At 45.6% G+C, this 25,274-nt stretch overlaps 1 protein-coding gene across 9 annotated transcripts in view; it reads left to right on the forward strand.

Moving 5' to 3' along the window:
* KIAA1549L (KIAA1549 like) overlaps positions 1–25,274 on the forward strand; it is a 526,680-nt gene that overhangs the window by 443,869 nt on the left and 57,537 nt on the right. For all 9 annotated transcript variants that reach the window (XM_069223533.1, XM_069223534.1, XM_069223535.1 and 6 more), the window contains 3 exons: positions 10,586–10,936; positions 18,119–18,216; positions 18,960–19,096. In XM_069223533.1, coding sequence (XP_069079634.1) covers positions 10,586–10,936; positions 18,119–18,216; positions 18,960–19,096 — 586 coding nt within the window. The remainder of the gene's footprint in view (positions 1–10,585; positions 10,937–18,118; positions 18,217–18,959; positions 19,097–25,274) is intronic.

Genomic DNA, 25,274 nt, shown 5'->3' on the forward strand with positions numbered 1-25,274 from the left:
GAAAATGCTTTGTACATGTGCCAAGAAATGGCAAATAGGAAATCCCTATTTGCGATTTCCTATTTAGGGAATCGCAGAATGTGATTTCTACAAGGACGAAAATTCTATTTTGCTATTCCCTAAAGGCCCTTGTACATAGGAAAAAGCTGTTTTGCATTTCTTAATGGGCCGAATTGTGATTTGGCCCGTTAAGAAATAAAAAGGCCTTTGTACATCTGGTCCTAGATTCTCATCATTAGTGGTGGCCCCATCGGTCTGTTGAGGATATGACCCAGTCATCCTACTTTATCCTGATTGTTCTGATAGTGTGGAAATCTGCATATTTAAAGAGAGGTGCTTTGTTGTCCTACCTGCATATCCTAACAGCCAAAATGACATGTGAATCTGCATTGGCTCAGTGTGTATATTTATTCAAACAGACCTTTTCATACACTAAAAAGCGATTTATGATTTATATGTTGAGGGCTGGATCGTATTCGGCAAATGCCAATAACAAATAAGGCAGTTCCAATTATTTTCTAATTGCCAATTCAACAATGACAGCACTACTTTGAGGACGGAGTGTTTTACGTTTGAAGGCAAGCGAAATGGGCATTCTGCGTGAAGTCTTTCCAACATAGTTGAGACACTGCACTGTAGAACTATATGCAGTTGTGGATCGCGAGGATTTCTGGGGGCGGGGCAGGGCAGCGCGCGGGGGAGGCACGGGGGAATTAATAACAAAAGAAAATAAAGAAAAAACGTACCTCTGCTCCTGTGCCGCCCCTCTCCTTCGTCCGGATGCTGCAGGCACAGGCTCCCAGCCTGCCCTGCTGTCAATCCTGATGCTGCCCAAAGCAGCATCAGGATTGGCTGGGAACGCCCTGGCTGGGTTCTCCCATGCAGACTAGGAGCCTGTGAAGGCTCTCTCCAGCCTAGCAATTGTGTTGCGGGCTGGAGAGAGCCCTGTGCGCATGTGGGTTTAGCCGGGCTGAGTCGGCCGGCCAAACATACATGCGCAGTGAGGGCGAGTACTGTGCACTCCACCTCAGTGCACGTCACCCCCATGGACCCGCACCTTTCAAAGAAAAGGATAATAAACACAGTTTATTATCCTTTTCTTTGAAAGGTTTTGCAGCTGCCGCTGCTGGCGGGGCGACAACGCTCCTCCGCCCTTATGGGGAAGCCACCTCTGACTATATGTAATAACATAATGTTTTATTATTTTGTGGCATTTGTGTAGTGCTCATTCTGCATTAAAGCCATTTCACACAGGTCGATGAAAAGACAGCAATTTTCCTTGTTCTCATGATCCTAATCACATATGTTCTAGGAGTGGGAGCATGTATTACTTTCGACTCAGAGTGTGCAAAGGCTGCAGGCAGCCTGGTCATAGATCCTTCGCCAAGTCATAGGAAGCCTTAGCTCTTAAGTAGAGGGAATGTGTGTTTTTTGGCTAAAGTATGGGGTGACCACCACAAAAACTACTTATGTCGTTTGGTTGTAAGACAAGCAGACGTAGACATGCCAACCTTACACTTCAAGGAGTGTTTTGTCTACGTCAGCTGTGGCCAATGTCTTCTGCACAGTGCATAGCAGATCGACTGGTTTGTCCTTTTATTAGTTGGCAAAGCAGAGCCTCCAGCAGTGGGGTGATTTGATTGAAACGACACAGAATAGGGATGGTGCACATAACAAAATTACTAGGACTTTGTAATTTACCAATGGTTTTCTCCAGTTACTCACTGATGATGACAGTGGAAAACTCCAGTCTGGATTTGTAGAATTCCCTGAAAGAAGTGTAGATGGTTGAAGTCATTGTTGATCACTACATTATATTGTGACATTAAGCTTATTTTAGTGTTTTAAACCCTGGATCATCACCATGTAGGACAAATTAGACTTAGGGCACAGGAGCATTTCTCCAGTTGCAACTTTCTTTCACCACTATATATTTGAAATTCCTTGTTACTACATTCAATGAACATAGAAATAGGTAGCGTGGAAATGTTTAACAAAATGGCATAGGAATTGCTGAACCCTGTGGGATGGAGGTTGTTTTAGGGTGGAGTGGAGTGGAGTGGAGTGGAGCCTGACTTGATGATCCAGTTCTGCGCTCTGTATCTAATCTGACTCAACCATGGTGTCATAGGTCACAGATAGATCAAATAGTTGGAGGGTGCAAATATGTTCTTGAATCTTGGGAACAAGTAGTACTTTTCTTATTATTAATTAAAGTAATTTCTTCCGGTGCCATGGGTAAAAGCCCGATTGGACAGGCTCTGGGACTACTCCTAAGAAGAGAGCTGTTTAATGACAAGCATCTCAATGGCAGCGGACACAATAAGTATGCAGGATACTGGTCGGAAGTTGGTTAGAGTGTCTGGGTCTTCTCAACTCAATAATTAACAAAATTCCAGCTTCACATCTCTATTATTCAAGGCTGTGACCTTTGTTTCTAAAGCTCCTTAACTACAAACAGGTACCATTTATGAGTCAAATGTAATTCTGAATATGATTTGAACATTTTGTTTGCCAAATTGAAGGATACAACATGGTTGAAATTCTTCTATTGTCATATAGTCACAACAAACAAAAATATTTAGCAAAAAGTGTACTTGAATGAAAGGGGCAGTGTAATAGAAATCGAGTCTCTGCTCATATGTTAATGCATACCCTATAATTACTATGCAGAAACCATTGTTTTAAAATGTAAAGCTTAATAGGCAAAGACAATATATTTTTCACACAGCACCACAGGATTAGTAGGAAAAGAAGTTTCTTGGAAGATTGTTTCATTACAGTTTTGTTTTTGCGTAACAAAACAGTTCCCGGCACAAAAAAGGGTACTGGCAACCCTTTTGTTAGAAAATCATTTCTGGGGGAAGATACTCATTTTAAAAATATTTTTTTACGTACTCAGCTCTGCATCAAAACCAACAGACAAAAGAAGTAAGAAGAGGCGGGGAAGCAATCACCTTTAGACATATGGAGCCAGATGTACAAAGCCAGTTTGCATTTCTTGATGGTCTGATTCTTGATTTCGAGCCGGTAAGAAATGCAAAATCGGCTTTTCTTATGTACAATCCCCTTTAAGAAATCACAAATTACGATTTCTACCCAGTAGTAATCGCAATTTGAGATTCCCAGAATAGGAAATCGCAAATAGAGATTTCCTATTTTTGATTCCTATTCTGGAGTACCATGCATTTCCTAAATGCAACTTGGGCATTTAGGATATGTAATTACCATTGAATTGAGGTTAATGGCTCTCAGGTGCAATTTAAAACAAGCATTTTCAATGCAATGGGTCTCACATTTGCTTGAGTTAGAGCTATTAGCGTTGTAAATTTCTAAGTGGACTTTTCTTGCCACTTAAATTGAAAATGAAAAGTAAAACAGTTGACATAAGCCAGCCTATTCAAAATGCCATGGCCACCATGAGCATGAGCACGAGGAGAGACACAAAAAGAACAAGAAGTTTGCTCGCAGTCAGAGGTGTCAGCAATTGTGCAATTATCCATGAAACGGGGGCAGTCTGCAAGGCGGCAACAAAACCACCCCACGGAGGGACAAACATGAAGCACTTACCAATGATAGCAAAGGATTTTTGAAAGGCAAGCCCAGGAATGAGTGAAAGTGCTGGGTGTGGTTAAGAAAGCCCACAACAGGTCAAAGCGCTTGCATGCTCGACCTAAAAAGCACCCCAAACTGCTTTTTTTTTATTGCAATAGAGCACACACATGCCCCTTAGGCATATGTGTACTCTACAGATGCACCCCTATTTTTGGGGTGCACTGAGGGGGGCCTTTTGCCCATTGCCATCCTTGGTTCTGCATTTGCTAAATAGCGATAGCCTAATAAGAAATCGCTATTTGGGAAATGCAAAAATAGCTCATTGACTCAAATTTAATGGGACTTCTTAATAGTGATTTCCTAATAGTGAGTCCTACATAGCATGAATTGCTATTAAGAAATCAATATTTTTGTACATTGCATTTTGCATTTCTTAAAAAAGTGATTTCTATGAAGTCGCTATTTAAGAAAGGCAAAATTGCATTTTCGTACATCTGGCCCATACAGCAGTAGAAATAGAGTAACCGTATCATTGTATAACAATATAAACCAGGCAACTACAATGAGGGTGATGTGGGACAAAGAGGAGGAGAGAAGGAGGGGAATAGACAGGGGATGGAATAAGCATGGGACTCGACAAGGGAGGGATAAAAAAGGGGGGGAGAGGGTGGGACATGGGAACACTCTGTTGTTGTAGTACAGTATCCACTATACAGGTTTACAGAGCTCAAGCTCCTTCAGTAGATAAATTCCAGCATTACATGTCCAGTGCCAAAAATCACTTGGGTAGCCCAACTATTGCGGGGAGGGGATGAGGGTGAAATTGAATTCTCAGCTGCGAAATGCAGATAGGTGGAAAGTGGTGACCAGATATCCTGTGGGCAAGAGGGCGCAGGCATAAAGTCCCAGTATGCTTGTAGTTGTTCTTGACAGTATGCTGTGGCGTGACCCCAGTCTGCTTTGAGTGGTAGTTGGCGTCTTCCCCAGCACATGGCCACGCGCCGTTTAGCCAGAAGAAGCATTGCCACCAATTTGTGTCCATCAGCCGGCACACTTTTGACATAACCCAGTAAAGCAATCAAAGGGGTACATTCAGTATCATAAGCCGTTATAGCTGCAATAATAGCAAAAACCTCCCCCCAAATATGCCTGTATGATGGGGCAGCACCAGGCAAGGTGAAGAAAATCTGTGTGTGCTGCCACACACTGCATGCAATGGGCTTCCTTGTGCAGGCCCAGATTGTGTAACGGCTCGGAGGAGTAGTATAGTCTGTGTAAAAAATTAAAGTGAAGCAGGCTATAGTTAGGGTAAAGGGCCCTTGATTGAGTGCAGCAGTACTTCCATTGGGCATATGTAATTGGGGAGCCTAGGTCATCCGACCAGTGCGTCTGAGAACGAGGTGTCTACACAGGCGCTGTGTCCTGCATCGTAGCATATAATTTTGTGATGAGATGCAGTGAGGCGGGCTCAGTGAATGCCAACTCACGCTTGTAGTGTTTCGGGAGCTTGAGAGAAGGAGCAATGGTGTGCGCACAGTGAAGCCCACAGCTAATGAAAAGTTAGACTGTTCAACAGGAAATTCGTAGGGCCCTGAAGGACCTTTTCTGATTCAATGAAGGTACCATCTGGATATACTGTCCCCATGGTAGTCAATTGCAAAGTGTAAAGTTGAATGCGAAGAAGATACTGAATTAAGGGCTTTCCTTAATAAGCACTAAGACCTTCCTTCACCCAAGGACAAGCTTCCTCATCGGGTCTCTCCTCACCATGGTTACCTGTAGATTACACAAGGTGGGCTCTTTAAGAGGGCAAAAAAAGTATGCTTTCTTAATGGTGATGTGTATAAGGACCTAACAACGAACAATATGAGAGAATTCTGTGTTGTGGACAGTTAATGCCAGTGCTTCATTTGTAAATAAAAAAGTGTTGGTGCCCCAAGTCCTCCTCTTAAACACGCGGTTGCTGCAGTTCAATGTGCGAACACGGAATACTGAGGCAGCATAATCCTGAAGCCATATCGGGCCTATTCAAACCATTTAAAGCCACTTCCTGCCCCTTCAGCTCACTCTTGCAGCATTCTGCTTTCTCCCTTTGCTTTTTCGTTTTTCTCTTCTTGCATCTTTCCCATACGTGTCTTTTGCTCACAGTAAATGCTAGAGGCAGAAAAAAAAGTGCCGGCCCTCAAAAATAAGTGCTGGTGCACCTCTCCAGAAACAAGAAGCACAAATTAAGCACTGGTTAATGCACTGAAATGTAGTGTTTGTAAAAGAGGTGAGTCTTCAACTCTTTCTTAAATTAGAGCGAGTTGGGCTGGTCCTGATGTTGTTCCAGATCCTGGAGTATGTAAAATCCACGAGCCCCAGATTACGCATTTTCTAATTTCACCACAATCATTATTTTGAAGTCACATCATTGTTCATAACGCAGAACAGTTCTCGGGTCTTCACTTTGGACACTATTGTTGTCAGCTGGAGAGCACACTCATTGTGCAGGCTTTTGTTATAGAGTCTGATCAGTTTTATGGTAAGTTTACCTCGGGAAATATTGCTTTGGTGTTCAATAATACACGTCTTAACTTTAACTGTCATCCTAATATGTGTAAGTGAACATGAAACAGTGGTCATATAAACAACACAGACAATTGGTGTGTGAGTTCTGTTTCTTTGGGTTTTTGAGTCCCAAATCCAATTCAGTACTATATGTGGTAAATCTACAGACATCACACTCCCTACATGGGTGGGGTTCCAGTACTGTAGTTAATGACCACAAGATCAGTTGGTTGCTTGTTTTTTTGGTTTGCTTTGGTCTAATATGGACGAGACGATCACATATCCATTCACCCTTCCACATGACAACAATGGGTTTGAGTTTTCAAGTGCAAATCCCACCACATTCAGGATTTTCCAATGTATATGTATGATCTCTTTTAACCCATTGGAACAGGGTAGTAGATGGTCATGAAGGCCAGTGTAACAGATGCATCTTTTGTGTCTGACGTAGAGCATTCCATTTGTTATTCTTTGCCCTTTTTCTGCACGTCTGTATTATTATTTGGATAATTCCTGGCATATGATTTATTTGAAAGGTTCTTTGATTGCTTTTCAAAAGTCTCTATATTTGGGCAGTTTCTGCTGATCCATAAGAATTAGCCAAAGGTCAGTTTTTTTTTTAAGAATCGTGAGTGATGACTGTCAAGCAGAAACAATGTTTTCTTTTCAGTAGGTTTGTGGTTGATTGAACCAATAAGCCTAATATCACTTGCCTTGATTAGACGGTATAGAAAAGGAATTTATGGTTATCTATATGCATGGACGTCAATTGGCGGTTGCCAGGGGTCGCAATTGCAACTGCCAGGCGACCTCAGCCATTTTGTTTAGGACCCCTGGCCTGGTCATGGCTCCCAGTCCCATTTGATAGGATACAACACAGCAGATTCAGGTAAGTTTTTAACAAATTGATTTCTCCTCAAAACGGCATTCTACCGGGCAGTGGGAGGGCTGCACTATGCAATACATGTGATCTAGCTGGAGCCTCTGGTGCACATGTATGAGCTTTGAGGGCTGTGCAGGAAAAGTTTGCTTCTGCAGGAAACTGCACCTCGGTGCACATTTACATGCTGCCAGCTAGAGACTGCTATGCTGGTTTGCGTAGGCCCACCATGCGGCAAAAATATAATAGGAGACTTTATCAGTGCCAGCCTGTGGGGTGCTGGATTCAAGGTGACGTGCATCCTTTCTGCCGTGTTTACACCCAGCCCCAGCAGCCCACACTGCATCTCTTAGGTAATGCGAAGGAAGGCTGTGGGTCTGGGATAATTGGTTACTGGTAGGGCCGGGCCAGGTGGGTATTAAAGATAATTAAAGAAGAATAAAGAAAACACTGTAACCGTACTGCGCCATTATTTATATAAATACTGCTTCATACGTTTACACGTCTTAGGAATCAATGTTGAAATGATGAGTCCCCACACCAGAGCACAGTGTTGAAACGATAGGCCTCCACACATGAGCTCAGTTGCTACACTAAGGGGGTCATTCTGACCCCGGCGGTCTTAGACCGCCGGGGCCAGGGTCGGCGGGAGCACCGCCGACAGGCCGGCGGTGCCCCGCAGGGCATTCTGACCGCGGCGGTAAAGCCGCGGTCAGACCGGCAACACTGGCGGTCTCCCGCCAGTGTACCGCCGCCCTTTTGAATCCTCCAAGGCGGCGCAGCTAGCTGCGCCGCCGAGGGGATTCCGACCCCCCCTACCGCCATCCAGTTCCCGGCGGTCTGCCCGCCGGGAACCGGATGGCGGTAGGGGGGGTCGCGGGGCCCCTGGGGGCCCCTGCAGTGCCCATGCCACTGGCATGGGCACTGCAGGGGCCCCCGTAAGAGGGCCCCTACGAGTATTTCACTGTCTGCTTGGCAGACAGTGAAATACGCGCCGGGTGCAACAGCACCCGTCGCACCTTCCCACTCCGCCGGCTCGATTACGAGCCGGCATCCTCGTGGGAAGGGAGTTTTTCCCTGGGCTGGCGGGCGTTCTTTTGGCGACCGCCCGCCAGCCCAGGGAAAAACTTAGAATACCCTCCGCGGTCTTTCGACCGCGGAGCGGTATTTCGGAGGGGGGAACTCTGGCGGGCGGCCTCCGCCGCCCGTCAGGGACAGAATGACCCCCTATGTGTTGAAATAAAGAATCCCTACACGAAGGCCCAGTGCAACATAAATGTTGAAATCCTGCGTGATATGCTTCGCTGAATGGCTTTCTGTTCTAGCATCAGAAGCAGTGGCTCTGATCACGTGTATATACACTGAGCATGTTTGCCTTCAGTGCCCCGAGCAGACAGGGAGGCTTTAAAGATGTTTTTAAATTATTCCGATCTTGTCCCTGCATGCCAGACCCCTACTCCACTCAAGTGTCCCTGCACACTACCAGGCGTCCATGAATGCCCCAGCCTCACCTCTCCTCCAGGGAGCACCAGCCATCGGTCGGTGTACAGATTGGACGTTTCATTATTATGAGACACTTTCGGTTTGATTGTAATTGGGGGCATAAAATGTAGCCTTAGATGTATGTTCTTTAAACACAAGTCTCTCTACAGCTCAGGCTGCACGGAGGTGAGTATAAACATCAAAAAAATTGAAAAGGTGTAATAGCCACAGAACCAGACTGAGTGCCATCTGTGGTAAAGGAGAGGTGTCAAGTGCAGGCCACAGAGGGAGAAAGTTGTTCTGACAAAAGTAGTTGATAGCTGGAGACCAAGTTGGCCCTTTTCCATCTTCTGACGTGAGTCATTGTAATAAGTGCACTTTTAAATAAATACATGGTGGCTACATATACACTAATATTGTGTTGATCTGATTTCAGGTCTAAATGGTTTTAAGGAGATTTAGGATATGCAACCAACATTGTGGTAAAGTGGCCTCCTCATGCCCCTTGGTCCCAGTGCCAGTGCCCCTCCTGTACTACTGCTCTCTACACCCTTGAGATAAAGCGCTGGAATTGCAGTGATTTGTGACCTCTGCACCCAGCCCTGGCAGTTTGCGCTGCCATCGCTTAGCAGCTTTTACTAAATGCACTGAACTGCACAATTTGAACCTAGAAGAACAGATTTCAGTTCTCACCTTGGCCAAGTTTTGTGATTCTAGGCAATTACCTGATTTCGCCATGCCTCCTTTTCCTTTATCATCACATTTCAAAACACTTTGAAATACAAAGGTTCAAATATATATAGTACAGAAACTCATCTGCATTTGCAATAACACCCTAGGACACATACTGGGTTCATCTGACAACTGACTTGATTCTTGGTTCACTAATGGCATTTTCATCACAGCAGTGAAGAAAGACGCATGAATCTTTCAAAGTTCATGTTCACAAACATCAATTCTAGTACAGCCACTCAATGCACTGGTACAATTTAGTGTACTACCTTGTACAATACTTAAAAAGATTCTGAATTTATGCTGCATTATGTCAGACCTGCATCTGAAGAGCCTGTCTGGTACTGACAATGTATGCGGGAGCTTTTTCAATATATTTGAATAACATATGTTGGTTTATGGAGTATCTCATCTGTTTCTGCTAGATATTTTCCAACCATGTTGATGTAAATAGCCAATTGTAAAATGCGTCACTTCTTCTGATGTCATCAGACCAAGGATATGTGATGTCACTTTCTGTGATGTCATGAGGTGTGTGTAGCGAACGTCACACAATGTTACTTCCTGTGATGTCACAATTCAAAGGTCTGGTGATGACACTTCCTGTGACATCATCTGCAGTGCCAAAGGTCAGGTGATGTTATGTCTGCTACCCCTGCAATTTTGGTGAATTACGTGTATGTCTATATCTCGTTTAAATGTTAAGTGTGTGTCTTTTTATTTTAGCCAGTCCACAAATTGCTTTGCTTCCTAGCTGTCACATTTCCAAATGATGAAAATATCACCCTTTACTAGTTTTCATATACCCAGTTGTGTTGTGAAATGGGAAGGCTATCTCATGGACATGTCTCATTCTGAAATCATGGACAAAGAGGCAAGCTACAGTTGTGGCAAAGTTGGTTCCCATCGAGGTCCCGTCTACTTGATGATAAAAAGACTCTTGGAACTGTAATAGGTTTTTTGAAAAGGCTATCTGTCAAGCCCATCACAAATGATATTGGAGTATCATATTGCCAGTCTGTATTCCCAAGTATCTTCTCCACTTCTCTTAGTGTGGCTTCTTGTGAGATGTTAGTATAAAGGGACTCCACATACAAGGTTTTTAATAATTCTATTAATAATTCCCTACTGTCTCAAAATGTTCTTCCCTTAGCCATTGAGAGGATGGTGTTGCAGGGCTTCTTTCCAGTCTCCTCTGGTATTTACTATGGGGGAATGATGACCTTCTACTCCAACCTGCTGTAGATAAGTTTGCTAATTTTCCATCCACCGTGTTGTTAAAGCAGTCTAACACCTAGATTAGGTATCAAAGTGTGTGCTCTCACATACATTTTATAGGTAACCTGATTGATTAATTATCCATTGCATTGATATTGCTTTCCCTAGACGGAACCCGAAGTCATAGAAGAAACAAATGTTGACCGAGTCAAGGAATCTAGACGCTATGCAAAATCTCGCCAGATGAAAGGACATTCAGAAACATCAACGCTGAGCTCCCAGCCGTCAATTGATGAAGTCAGACAACAAATGCACATGCTTTTGGAGGAAGCGTTTAGTCTGGCTTCAGCTGGTCATGCAGCACCTAAAAGACAACAGGAGCCTTATACTTCAGCACAGCAGTTGCCATATTCTGAGGTAGTGACCAGCGCTCCGGGAACCATGACTCGACCTAGAGGAGCAGTACAGTGGGTACCTACCTACGGACCTGAGACATATCAGTATAGTTTACCAAAACCAGTAAGTTAACGATATGTTGCTTGTTACACACTACGGCTGAGATGAATAACTTGTAGATGTTACATATTGATAGTACTTCAGTTTTTATTCTGTTGAGTGATAGCTTCTCAAGCTTGGAGATATGGGGCCAGATGTATGTCTATTTCATTCTGCGAGTCTCTAATTGCGACTTTTTGCGAGTCACAATTAGAGACTCGCAAAATGAAATGTACAAATGTTTCTCAGACACATTTAGCGATTCCCAATGGGGTCGCAAAGACCTACTTCATCAATATTCATGAGGTAGGTCAAAATGTGCGACCCCATTGGGAATGGCCGCACTCACAGGGATGGTGGCCTGGTGAGGACAGCAAACCACCATGTCTGTGATTACTTTTAAATAAAGCCGTTTTTCTTTTAAATGCCACCCATTTTCCTTCCTTAAAGGAAAATAGGATGCATTTCAAACAAAAACATAAAAAACATTTTTTTACATTTTTTCAGAGTAGGCAGTGGTCTGTGGGACCAATACCTGCTCTGAAAAGGTATTTACGCTTTTATTCACAAAGGGGGTACTTGGGGACCTCTTCTAGTTTGTGAATGGGTTACCACCAGCTTGAAGTTGGTGGTAACTGTGAATGTGTTGCAACCGCATTCACGGTCAGCAAACATTCCTACATACTAGTGCGATTCGGTATTAGGAAGGGATGCCCTAGACACGCCCTTTCCTAATACTGAATCACAAAAGCCAAATGAGATTTGGTAAACAAGTCACTGAGTCGCATTTTGCTTTGCTACATGGAAAAAAAGCATTCTTCTAGTCGCAAACGGCCCATCGATAAATATTTCGGACATCTGACCCTAACTGAGGTAAAAGAATTAATAATATGATAATATGATATGTTCATGAATTGTGATGATGCGACTCTGTCAACTTTAATGTTGGACACCTATGGCCCATAGGCTTGGAATTAGGGCCTACTGAATGAGTGTACGTACTTCATATGAAGACATATTCCACTGTTAATGCAGATACTGTTGGGTGTCGGCAGCATAATTTTAAAGGTCAAGGTTATGGAACAAACTGTAAATCACACCTATGAATTAAGAATATAAAATATATCAGATTTAAAATTTCTAGTAACACAATTCACTTGAAGTTTATGTGGGTCCTAAACATATCCCATACCTTGACGTCACTCTCATACAAACTTTGTGGGGAATTTTTGCAAGTGTATATGACAAGGCCATGCTGGAGGTCATAAACAGAGATACAGACAAGCAATAACTTAATGGCTTCAACAGTGAGCAGATAATCTCTTGGAAGCTGATAGCTGTAAATGGACGCAGTATATCAGCTGCATAAATGCAACACCATCAAAGGTGTGACGTTCATGCCATCGGATGCATCTTGAGCCAGATGATATCACAGGAAGTGACATCACATGACTTTTCACCCTGATGAATTATTACTGTATATTTTAAAACCTGACTATGCAACGCATTAATAAACAATGATTGATGACAGGCTCAACAAGTTACAAAAAATGCTAAATCCAAAGAAATTTCCAAGTTTAAAACACAAATACCAATAACCATCTTAGTTAACTCCCAAGTTTTGCAAGCAACAGTATAGCCATGCCAAAATAATCTCACCTCTTCACCCCCACCCCACGATTGCTGACACTTATCAGAAAAAAAGTATTTTCTATTTCCTTGTTGTTAAGTCTTACACGAACCCTTCCACTGACAGGGATTAATGCAAGTCATCTCCTTTTCAGTAGTGGGAGGTGGTCCCTGGGATGTTGGCCTGGACAGAGGCCCTGAGTTTCCTTTTATATTCACCCTAAAAGTATATCTTTGTGAGATGGGAGTGTTGAGGGCGATAGTCCCTGGTTTCATTATGCCCTTGGCCACTGGACCTCTCAGATATCTTGTAACTTTTTAATGCCCTTCAGGAAATGGAGAAAAACCTATTGTAAAGAAATGGCTCCCTGTTGCAGTTACCCCCCACTTTTTGCCTGATACTGATGCTGACTTGACTGAGAAGTGTGCTGGGACCCTGCTAACCAGGCCCCAGCACCAGTGTTCTTTCACCTAAAATGTACCATTGTTTCCACAATTGGCACAACCCTGGCACCTAGGTAAGTCCCTTGTAACTGGTACCCCTGGTACCAAGGGCCCTGATACCAGGGAAGGTCTCTAAGGGCTGCAGCATGTCTTATGCCACCCTAGGGACCCCTCACTCAGCACAGACACACTGCTTGCCAGCTTGTGTGTGCTGATGGGGAGAAAATGACTAAGTCGACATGGCACTCCCCTCAGGGTGCCATGCCAACCTCCCACTGCCTGTGGCATAGGTAAGTCACCCCTCTAGTAGGCCTTACAGCCCTAAGGCAGGGTGCACTATACCACAGGTGAGGGCATATGTGCATGAGCACTATGCCCCTACAGTGTCTAAGCAAAACCTTAGACATTGTAAGTGCAGGGTAGCCATAAGAGTATATGGGCTGGGAGTCTGTCAAAAACGAACTCCACAGCTCCATAATGGCTACACTGAATACTGGGAAGTTTAGTATCAAACTTCTCAGAATAATAAACCCACACTGATGCCAGTGTTGGATTTATTAAAAAATGCACACAGAGGGCATCTTAGAGATACCCCCTGTATTTCACCCAATTGTTCAGTGCAGGACTGACTGGTCTGTGCCAGCCTGCTGCTGAGAGACGAGTGTCTGACCTCATGCGGTGAGAGCCCTTGTGCTCTCTGAGGACAGAAACAAAGCCTGCCCTGGGTGGAGGTGCTTCACACCTCCCCCCTGCAGGAACTGTAACACCTAGCAGTGAGCTTCAAAGGCTCAAGCTTCGTGTTACAATGCCCCAGGGCACTCCAGCTAGTGGAGATGCCCGCCTCCTGGACCCAGCCCCCACTTTTGGCGGCAAGTCCAGGAGAGATAATGAGAAAAACAAGGAGGAGTCACTGGCCAGTCAGGACAGCCCCTAAGGTGTCCTGAGCTGAGGTTACTCTAACTTTTAGAAATCCTCCATCTTGCAGATGGAGGATTCCCCCAATAGGATTAGGGATGTGACCCCCTCCCCTTGGGAGGAGGCACAAAGAGGGTGTACCCACCCTCAGGGCTAGTAGCCATTGGCTACTAACCCCCCAGACCTAAACACGCCCTTAAATTTAGTATTTAAGGGCTCTCCCTGAACCTAGAAACTAGATTCCTGCAACAACAAGAAGAAGGACTGCCTAGCTGAAAACCCCTGCAGAGGAAGACCAGAAGACAACAACTGCCTTGGCTCCAGAAACTCACCGGCCTGTCTCCTGCCTTCCAAAGAACTCTGCTCCAGCGACGCCTTCCAAAGGGACCAGCGACCTCTGAATCCTCTGAGGACTGCCCTGCTTCGAAAAAGACAAGAAACTCCCGAGGACAGCGGACCGGCTCCAAAAAGACTGCAACTTTGTCTCATGAAGCAGCTTTAAAGAACCCTGCAACTCCCCGCAAGAAGCGTGAGACTTGCAACACTGCACCCGGCGACCCTGACTCGGCTGGTGGAGAACCAACACCTCAGGGTGGACCCCCGGACTACTCTACGACTGTGAGTACCAAAACCTGTCCCCCCTGAGCCCCCACAGCGCCGCCTGCAGAGGGAATCCCGAGGCTTCCCCTGACCGCGACTCTCTGAAACCCAAGTCCCGACGCCTGGAAAAGACCCTGCACCCGCAGCCCCCAGGACCTGAAGGACCGGACTTTCACTGGAGAAGTGACCCCCAGGAGTCCCTCTCCCTTGCCCAAGTGGAGGTTTCCCCGAGGAAGCCCCCCCTTGCCTGCCTGCAGCGCTGAAGAGATCCCTTGATCTCTCAGACTAACATTGAAAACCCGACGCTTGTTTCTACACTGCACCCGGCCGCCCCCGCGCTGCTGAGGGTGAAATTTCTGTGTGGGCTTGTGTCCCCCCCGGTGCCCTACAAAACCCCCCTGGTCTGCCCTCCGAAGACGCGGGTACTTACCTGCAAGCAGACCGGAACCGGGGCACCCCCTTCTCTCCATTCTAGCCTATGCGGTTTGGGCACCACTTTGAACTCTGCACCTGACCGGCCCTGAGCTGCTGGTGTGGTAACTTTGGGGTTGCTCTGAACCCCCAACGGTGGGCTACCTTGGACTAAGAACTGAACCCTGTAAGTATCTTACTTACCTGGTAAAACTAACAAAAACTTACCTCCCCCAGGAACTGTGAAAATTGCACTGTGTCCACTTTTAAAGTAGCTATTTGTGAATAACTTGAAAAGTATACATGCAATTGAAATGATTCAAAGTTCCTAATGTACTTACCTGCAATACCTTTCAAACAAGATATTACATGTTAAATTTGAACCTGTGGTTCTTAAAATAAACTAAGAAAAGATATTTTTCTATAACAAAACCTATTGGCTGGACTTGTCTCTGAGTGTGTGTACCTCATTTATTGTCTATGTGTATGTACAACAAATGCTTAACACTACTCCTTGGATAAGCCTACTGCTCGACCACACTACCACAAAATAGAGCATTAGTATTATCTATTTTTTACCACTATTTTACCTCTAAGGGGAACCCTTGGACTCTGTGCATGCTATTCCTTACTTTGAAATAGCACATACAGAGCCAACTTCCTACACCTATGACGATGACTCTAAACATAAATATAGGGCAGCAATTAGAGACTATCATGCGGAAATTAAAACCGCGCAAGGACTGTTCTATGCTGCCAGAATAGAACAACCCTCCAATTCTCCTAAAGAAATCTTTACAATTTTTAAAGAATTAACTCAAGACCCTTCGCCTTGCAGCCCAATACAAGCATCTTTCCAGCACAGTAACAATTTGGCAGCTTTCTTTCATGGAAAAGTTCTTGATATTCAACAAGGCTTCTCCCACCTCTCCGCACAAGAAGCCACTGAGGCATTTCAAGACCCTTCAAATGTCACCTTCACAGCATTTCAGCCTCTGACCGAGAACCTAGTTCTCGATCTCCTATGCACCATAAAATCAGGTTCTCCCCTTGATTCGGCCCCATTGTCTATATTAATTCTAGGCGCGGATGTTATTGTGCCTGTTCTAACTAGTATTATCAATAATTCTCTCACCTCTGGTCAGCTTCCACAAAACTGGAAACATGCTGTCATCAAACCTTTATTAAAAATGCCTAGGCTTGATCCTAGGTCATTGAGCAATTATAGACCTATTGCCCTTCTGCCGATAAAATCTAAAATTATCGAAAAACATGTTAACAAATAAATTTCAGGCTTTCTGGAGGATTACAATCTTCTAAATCACACTCAGATGGGTTTCAGACCTTTGCATAGCATGGAATCTGCCCTGTTGGCGGTTACCGAGGACACCCGTCAATGCCTTGATTCAGGTGGCTATGCAGCAATTATCCTTTTGGATCTGAGTGCTGCATTCGATACTGTATATCATAATATTCTCCTTCAGAGAATCTCTCGGATGGGCTTTTCCGGGACCCCATTTGAGTGGCTCTCTGACTTCCTGAAGAACAGGACCTTTCAAGTCCTAGATCAATCTTTTTTACTAAACCTCTGCCACTCAGTTGTAGGGTGCTGCAGAGCTCCTCTCTGAGCCCTACTCTTTTTTAACATTTATATGTCCCCCCTGGCAAGAATTATTGAGCTATATGGACTACCTCTAGTATCTTATGCGGATGATACTCAGTTGGTCTACTCCTTCTAGGCTAAAAATACCCAAGAACAGGCTACCTTATGTTCCTGTCTCTCATATATCGCCAGATTAATGATAGAGTGCGCGCTTAAGCTGAACGATGGAAAAACAGAAGTTTTGATCATCAGGAATACTTCCTTACTTAGGTCCACATCCTTAGCAGTGAACTTGCCTAAGGATCTACCTCCGCCTAAACATTCCATAAAAAGCTTGGGCTTTTGGCTAGAACTGCACCTTACAATGGAATGTCATTCTAAGAAACTGGCATCTACCTGTTTCAGTTTTCCAAGAACCCTTAGGAAAATCTTTAAATTACTTCCATTTTCAGCCAAAAGACTTCTTACTCAGGCTCTGATAGTTTCACGTCTTGATTATGGGAACGTACTGCTCCTGAGCTCTCTCTCGCATGTTCTAAAGAGGCTTCACGTGGTGCAGAACGCTGCTGCTTGCCTACTCACAGACACCCCCCAGACATTCATCTGCCACTCCAGCCTTGGCTTCCCTCCATTGGCTTCAGATTGAGCAACGCATTATTTTCAAAGCTATGTGTGTTATTCAACGAGCCCTTCGAAACAAGGGTCCAGTCTTCCTCAGACAAATGATCACTCCCTATACCCCCCAGAGATACTCAGATCTTCTTCAGCTTTTTTAATTAACTCCTTTCGTGCTAAGAAAGTTAGATGGGGGAGGTAGATCCTTCACCTGTAGAACAGCTAAGATCTGGATCTCCCTCCCCATGGAACTTCGTCATGACATGTCAGAATCTTCTTTTCGTAGAAAATTGAAAACTGTATTGTTCCCTGTTTAGGTCTGTCCCTCATACCTAGTGATCTTCCTCAGTGCTGTGAGGCCTTCGGGTAGCCATGCGCTCTACAAGTCCTCGAAACTAAACTAAACTTCAGAGATCTTTCTCCACACAGTCACGCCTTCATTTACCCAGGCTTGTCTCTTCAACCCTCAGATCTAGAAGCCCTGCTAGCAGGTTTATTTATTGATGCATTTTTATGTAGCACGGACATTACTCAGAAGTGTCAGAGTGCTTTACAATAGAGCTCAGGAACATTACTTGAGAAATTCAGAGTTACCAGGTAGTAGATGACAATACTTATAGCTGCTGCAGTTACTCAGGGTTAGAGTTACAAATTACAGGTTACATATTTAGAAAAGTTACAGCTATTAAGGTTACATTAGCATACTACATATTACAAGGTTGTTGTAGCTCTCAAGAGTGTCATGTAAAATTCAGGCCTTTAAATGTGGAGGTGTGTGCCTGATGGGGATATTAGGGATGAGTGTTAGTGAGAAACATGCTCTTGAAAGGGAAGAGTTTTAAGGTCCATTTTGAAGATCTAGAAAAAGGTGATGGGTCGAAGTTTTGGAGGAAGCGAATTCCAAGTTCGAAGGTTTTGGCGGAGGGCTCTTACTAAGCAATTGCATCTTTGAGAATACATGCATCACATGGTGTTTGCTTCCTTCACAGGCGTACAGATTTACTCAGCTTCCTGAGATGGTGATGGGGTCTCCGCCTCCCCCCGTTCCTCCAAGAACTGGTCCCGTGGCTGTCCCTTCTCTCAGGAGGTAATTGATTCTCGCTCTCCTTCCAGCGATAAACTGTAAATCTATACATCTGCAAAGAGCCTGACAAGCAATTCTGGCGCGTGCACTTCCTTCCTGCAGCAGCGGGCGCTGGTGTTAAAATGCCGCTAACCGGCTATCACGCGCATCAATACGCAAGGCACGCCAGTGGACCACTGTGAGTGCCATCTTCTTGCCAAGTGCCACAATCTGAGATCGAAATATTAGATAGTTTTATCATGTTCACTTCCAGCCACCCACACAACCTGTGCTTTTACCAGACTGTCCGGGCAGAAATGCGGGTGGTCTGTGGCATGATTACATATTATTAAGCCCCCCGTTTCATCCTGGCCTTCTTTGCACAGCGGAATTTGTGACACCAACACCTTGGTCAGCCCTGCGATGTATGATGCGCACTGTGTGAGACGTCGCTCTGTGGATGCCTACAATGAGAGCAGCGTGCAAGGAAGGGTGGGCTGCAACATATCGGTGTGTCCAGGAGAATCCTGGGGGAGGGTGCGCTGTAGATCTGGATTGCTGCAGTAATAAAACGGTGTATTGTAATCCTGTGTCCCGCTAGACGGTCCTCTATTGAAGTCCTCTATTGAAGCCACAGCAAGAATTAGCCTTGAGACGTTCAGTTAGGAACGACTGCCACCTAGTGACGGAGAGCCATGACGACTGATCCCCTGAGTTAGAGAGCGATTTCTTATTGTCCGTGATTTACTGTTTGTTGTTGTGCACAGGTCTACATCAGATATGGGCAGCAGCAAGACTAGACTACCGGAGTCCGAGCCGAAGCATGACACGGTTGCCTACGCGCCGGTGTTAAGGAACCCTGCCACCATGCCCACTGTGGACCAGACGGCTTCAAATTATTCAGGTAACTGAAAATGAAAAGGGCCAGCGCATCAACAGTACGCCTAATAATAGAGTAAAGATTTAAAATGCGAAACCAGGTGCGAGGTGGCACACACCCGTATGAAATTACGAGAAACAGAATTTTTGTTATGAAATACACATTTTTGCAGTGTTGCTCATGGCCGAGGTAGGAATTTTCGACAGAAAAGCAATCATTAATCATGTCCCCTTACCTAATATTTTTGTTCCAATAATAGCTATGTAAAATGATCGAATTTAGTTGACGGCAATATTATCAGATATTGATTTTTGTTGCCTTATTTTCTGTAGTCTACCAATAGAATCAATCAAAATGAGATTGAATCTGAGATAGGAGCTAGGGGATCTCTTTGACAAGCTGCTGCAGCGTCCATGGGGCGCAGGACGGAAGCAGCATTCTATAAAGCCCGCTTCGTGTTACACAGAGAAACATTCCACCTGGAGACGAGTGCCAACAAGCTGGGCTTCTCTGCAGACAGCACCGTGTGTGTTCAAAAGCCACAAAAGATTCGGTTACAAGTCGCGGGCCGAGCTTTGCATTTTGTTCTTTGTAAATCCGCTTTTCAAGGTTCCTTTTCACCCGAGCTTACTTAAGGCGGATTTCAATGCACCTGTGATACAGCCCTCTTACTGGCAGTCCCTGAATAAGAAAACCAGTAGACATAAAGGATGTTTAATGGAGCAGGATTCTAACCTAGCGATGATGTCTTTCTGAATATACGCACGTGGTTACTGTGTGCGCACAGTGCAACACACGGTGGAATCCACACATAAAGCGAAAACAACTACTCCTCACTGGAATATCCTGTGAAGTTTTTGAGGAACACACTGCACAAGTTGGCAACCAAGAGCATCTGCGAACCATCATCTTGCCTGTCATGTTTTGGTGCTCGCCACGGCCCCCTTGCCTCGCTTGCGTGGAGAAGTGTGCCACAAATGTCGGTTTGCTGTCAAAGAAGCCTCACCTCCAAAAAGATGTGCGGTAGATCCGGCGGAACAACTTGGGCCTCTGTTAGCTTCCAGGTAATGATGAGCACAGTCTTGAGCCCTAAACTCTAGTAACGTTTTGTTGATCACTCTCCCAATCTGAAATGTGGTTCCAGAGTTAGCACGAGCCAGGCCGGCTTATGTTTTTCTCTGCTCCCAGAGATGAGTTATGTCACAAAAATGCCTATTTACTTCTTATTTAAAGGTGATAAGAATAAATCTACTTTTCAGGTCGATTGGGCTTTCCTCTTCGACTCTGTGTCTAGTCTGGAAGCAGGACTGCAGTATTTCTCGTCAGTACAGCGTGCAGAAACGCAACATAAAAGAACATTCACTTTCTAACTTCTCTTACGGTCTCAACAATTTGGGGTTGTTCCTTGCCTGTTCAGACCCCAAAGATAGATTTACTCCTGCCCTTTGCAGGCATACATTTTCATCTGTTTTCAGGAGGAAAACTACCCACACACCTGTGAGTCTGTGTAGGTCCATAAACTTTCACAGGTAGAGTGCATCTGGTGCATCCACAAACCTACCTGTAATATCAGTCTTGTTCAGACGGACAGTCCACCACGGTTGCGGAATTTCCATGTGACTAAATCCGACTACGAAGGACAACACAATAACACTCCTCATTCAGTGAATCAGTAATGGAACTTCACTCTCGCAAATGGTTGCAACACACTTACTTTTCACTTAGATGAGCAAATAATTTTGAGAATTAATCATTTGCAAGTGAGTGGGGCCTGAAAAACTCCTTAACGTTGAAGCATCCATTTCCCCCCGGAGGTTGTGTCATATGTTGTGCATTTGAACATTATGTAGCTCCCACTATGTGTCGTTTCTCATGTCTTGTAGTTTGTGTTTTCCGAGCAGGATCTCAAATTTTCCGCCTGATCTGGGAGAATGAGCACTGACAGAAATTGATTCCTATCTTCAAAGGGTTAATATTTACGCCCCGTGTTCAAGAAAACACAACCTTTGACTTTTCGAATCTTTTTCCTGTTGCCTGCTTTTATTTGCTGTTTAGCAGGAGATGAAATCCCACCTCTGGGATTTGAAGTTGCCAGCTTTCAAGGAACTGCGTTCGCCGGGCATGTGGGTTCGACGGCCATTTGCAACTAATGCGAACAAGCACATCGTTAAATCCCAGTGTGGTGTGACTTAATTACTAATGACATGTATCTATAAACAGAATGAGTATTAATAATGCAATGAGTGGCAAGTCTCTGGGGAAGGATAATCCTTCGTCTCGGTCTTTCTGGAGTCTGCCTTGACATCGAGGAACGCACTTGGCAGATAGCGCCTTAGATTCTCGTCCATTCATAGGATGACCCGGAGGTCTAACTGGCACTTGGCATATGTGAAACAAGGACCCCTCGAATTTACATAACGTTTACAGCCATTTGCTTCTCTGGTGCTCTTACGATTGCGGCTTGACAGGACCATTTCTTTTTATTTCTGAATGCATTAACTGCTCTCAGCAGTCGCAATATTGTCAGATATCTGAGCAGTGTGTCCGAAGCTGATGTTGGGTTTGCAAGAAAAACAGAATATAACTGTATTTATTGACTCATGTCAGCACAATGTTATCTACGCACAAAGCATGTAAAAAATGAGATTTCTGACAAAATCGGCATGTCTATATCTGCTGTAAGGGAAGCTTGCTGCAGACCACCTGCTTTTTCGGTGAGAGGGGATGTGTGATGGAACAATGCATGCACCAGCCACGCATGCCTGAACAATGTGGTCGGAACAACGACCGCGTTGTTTTCACGAATGCCTTTACCAAGCGTGCCTTTATAACGATTTTTTGTTGTTTGGGATGGCTAGTAAAGGCATGTGTGGAACGGTATGCATGCAAAATGCCACCCCCACTCGCCCTATAAACACAACTACCCCAACCCCCCCACCCACAAAATAAAACTACCCTTACCCCACACCTGCCCCCAAAATAAAACTACCCGACTCCACCACCCGCCCTAAAAACTACCCCCGTCCTCCCACCCACCCTGAGCCCTAAAACCTACCCCAACCCTCTCACCTGCCCTAAAAACAACCGACCCCAACCCCTACCCCCCAAAATAAAACTACCCCGCCACTAAAAACAAAATTACCTGACCCCCCCGGCCCGCCCCTAAAAACTCGACACCCCCACCCACCCTAAACACAAAATTACCCTGACCCCTGCCCCTAAAAACCTGCCCCCAACAGCCCTAAATACAAAATTACCCTGACCCCCCGCCCGAAAAACAAAATTACCCCAACCCCCCACCTGCCCTAAAAACCATTGTACCCGACCTCTCCACCTCACACTAAAAACAAACTACCCGACCCCCCACCCACCCCTTAAAAAAAAATAACTCAACAACCCCACCCCTAAAAACTACCCCCAATCCTCTCCCAGCCCCACTTACCTGACAGTGTCCTACCCTGACCCTCCACCCGGCCCCCAAAAAACAAAATTACCCAGACCCGCACCCCGCCTCTAAAAACCCGACCCCCCACCCGCCCTAAATACAAAATTACCCGACCCGCCCCACACTGCCTCTAAAAACCCACCCGCCCTAAAAACAAAATTACCCCGACCCCCCACACCCACCCCTAAAAAAAATTACCCCGAACTAAAAAAAAAACTACCCTAAAAACTACCCTCTAGCTCCACTTACCTGACCGCATCCTCTCCTGATGCTGACTCCCTTTTTCTCTGCCTTAACCACGCATGTGCGTTGTTCAGCACATGCGTGGTTAAGGCAGAGAAAAAGGGAGTATTTATTCCGGTAAGCATGGTGAAGGCATTGTGGTAAATGCATCTCGTTGCATTTGCCGCGTTGCAAGTGATGTTTCCTGGTGAGGGGCCAGTGCAGCAAGGCATTCTCCAGTCTATCCATTCCTTAGATCTGCAGCACCATTTCTTTTTGGAATGGGCCCACTTTGTCTTAGTTTACTCTTAGCATTAGTGCAGGGGTGTAGGAAGTTGGCTCTGTATGCACTATTTCAAAGTAAGGAATAGTATGCACAGAGTCCAAGGGTTCCCCTTAGAGGTAAGATAGTGGCAAAAAGAGATAATACTAATGCTCTATTTTGTGGTAGTGTGGTCGAGCAGTAGGCTTATCAAAGGAGTAGTGTTAAGCATTTGTTGTACACACACAGGCAATAAATGAGGAACACATACTCAGAGACAATTCCAGGCCAATAGGTTTTTGTTATAGAAAAATATATTTTCTCAGTTTATTTAAAGAACCACAGGTTCAAATTTTACATGTAATACTTCAAATGAAAGGTATTGCAGGTAGGTACTTTAGGAACTTTGAATAATCAAAATAGCATACACAGTTTTCAAATAAATCACATATAGCTATTTTAAAACTAGACACAGTGCAATTTTCAACAGTTCCTGGGGGGAGTAAGAGTTAGTTTTTGAAGGTAAGTAAACCACCTATGGAGTTCAAGTTTGGGTCCAAGGTAGCCCACCGTTGGGGGTTCAGAGCAACCCCAAAGTTACCACACCAGCAGCTCAGGGCCGGTCAGGTGCAGAGGTCAAAGAGGTGCCCAAAACTCATAGGCTTCAATGGAGAAGGGGGTGCCCCGGTTCCAGTCTGCCAGCAGGTAAGTACCCGCGTCTTCGGAGGGCAGACCAGGGGGGTTTTGTAGGGCACCGGGGGGGACACAAGTTAGCACAGAAAGTACACCCTCAGCAGCACGGGGCGGCCGGGTGCAGTGTGCAAACACACGTCGGGTTTCCAATGTAAATCAATGGGAGACCAAGGGGTCTCTTCAGCGATGCAGGCAGGCAAGGGGGGGGGGCTCCTCGGGGTAGCCACCACCTGGGCAAGGGAGAGGGCCTCCTGGGGGTCACTCCTGCACTGGAGTTCCGATCTTTTAGGTCCTGGGGGCTGCGGGTGCAGAGTCTTTACCAGGCGTCGGGATCTGGGAAGCAGGCAGTCGCGGTCAGGGGGAGCCTCGGGATTCCCTCTGCAGGCGTCGCTGTGGGGGCTCAGGGGGGGCAACTCTGGCTACTCACAGTCTCGTAGTCGCCGGGGAGTCCTCCCTGAAGTGTTGTTTCTCCACAAGTCGAGCTGGGGGCGTCGGGTGCAGAGTAGCAAGTTTCACGCTTCCGGCGGGAAACACAGTTGTTTTAAAGTTGCTCCTTTGAAACAAAGTTACAGTCTTGGGTGAACAGAGCCGCTGTCCTCTGGAGTTTCTTGGTCCTTCTAGAGCAGGGCAGTCCTCTGAGGATTCAGAGGTCACTGGTCCCTGGGGAGAGCGTCGCTGGAGCAGTTTCTTTAGAAGTGGGGAGACAGGCCGGTAGAGCTGGGGCCAAAGCAGTTGGTGTTTCCGTCTTCTCTGCAGGGTTTTTCAGCTTAGCAGTCCTCTTCTTCTTAGGTTGCAGGAATCTGAGTTCCTAGGTTCAGGGGAGCCCCTAAATACAGAATTTAGGGGCGTGATTAGGTCTGGGGGGTTAGTAGCCAATGGCTACTAGCCCTGAGGGTGGCTACACCCTCTTTGTGCCTCCTCCCAAGGGGAGGGGGTCACATTCCTATCCCTATTGGGGGGATCCTCCATCTGCAAGATGGAGGATTCCTAAAAGTCAGAGTCACTTCAGCTCAGGTTGCCTTAGGGGCTGTCCTGACTGGCCAGTGGCTCCTCCTTGTTTTTCTCATTTTCTCCTCCAGCCTTGCTGCCAAAAGTGGAGCCGTAGCCGGAGGGGGCGGGCAACTCCACTAGCTGGAATGCCCTGGGGCGCTGTAACAAAGGGGGTGAGCCTTTGAGGCTCACCGCCAGGTGTTACAGTCCTGCAAGGGGGAGGTGATAAGCATCTCCACCCAGTACAGGCTTTGTTACTAGCCACAGAGTGACAAAGGCACTCTCCCCAGGTGGCCAGCAACATGTTTCGAGTGTGGTAGGCTGCTAAGACCAGTCAGCCTACACGGGTAGTTGGTTAAGGTTTCAGGGGGCACCTCTAAGGTGCCCTCTGGGGTGTATGTCACAATAAAATGTACACTGGCATCAGTGTGCCTTTATTGTGCTGAGAAGTTTGATACCAAACTTCCCAGTTTTCAGTGTAGCCATTATGGTGCTGTGGAGTTCGTGTTTGACAGACTCCCAGACCATATACTCTTATGGCTACCCTGCACTTACAATGTCTAAGGTTTTGCTTAGACACTGTAGGGGCA

Source organism: Pleurodeles waltl, chromosome 3_1 (assembly GCF_031143425.1).
Source record: "Pleurodeles waltl isolate 20211129_DDA chromosome 3_1, aPleWal1.hap1.20221129, whole genome shotgun sequence".
Classification (NCBI taxonomy): Eukaryota; Metazoa; Chordata; class Amphibia; order Caudata; family Salamandridae; genus Pleurodeles; species Pleurodeles waltl.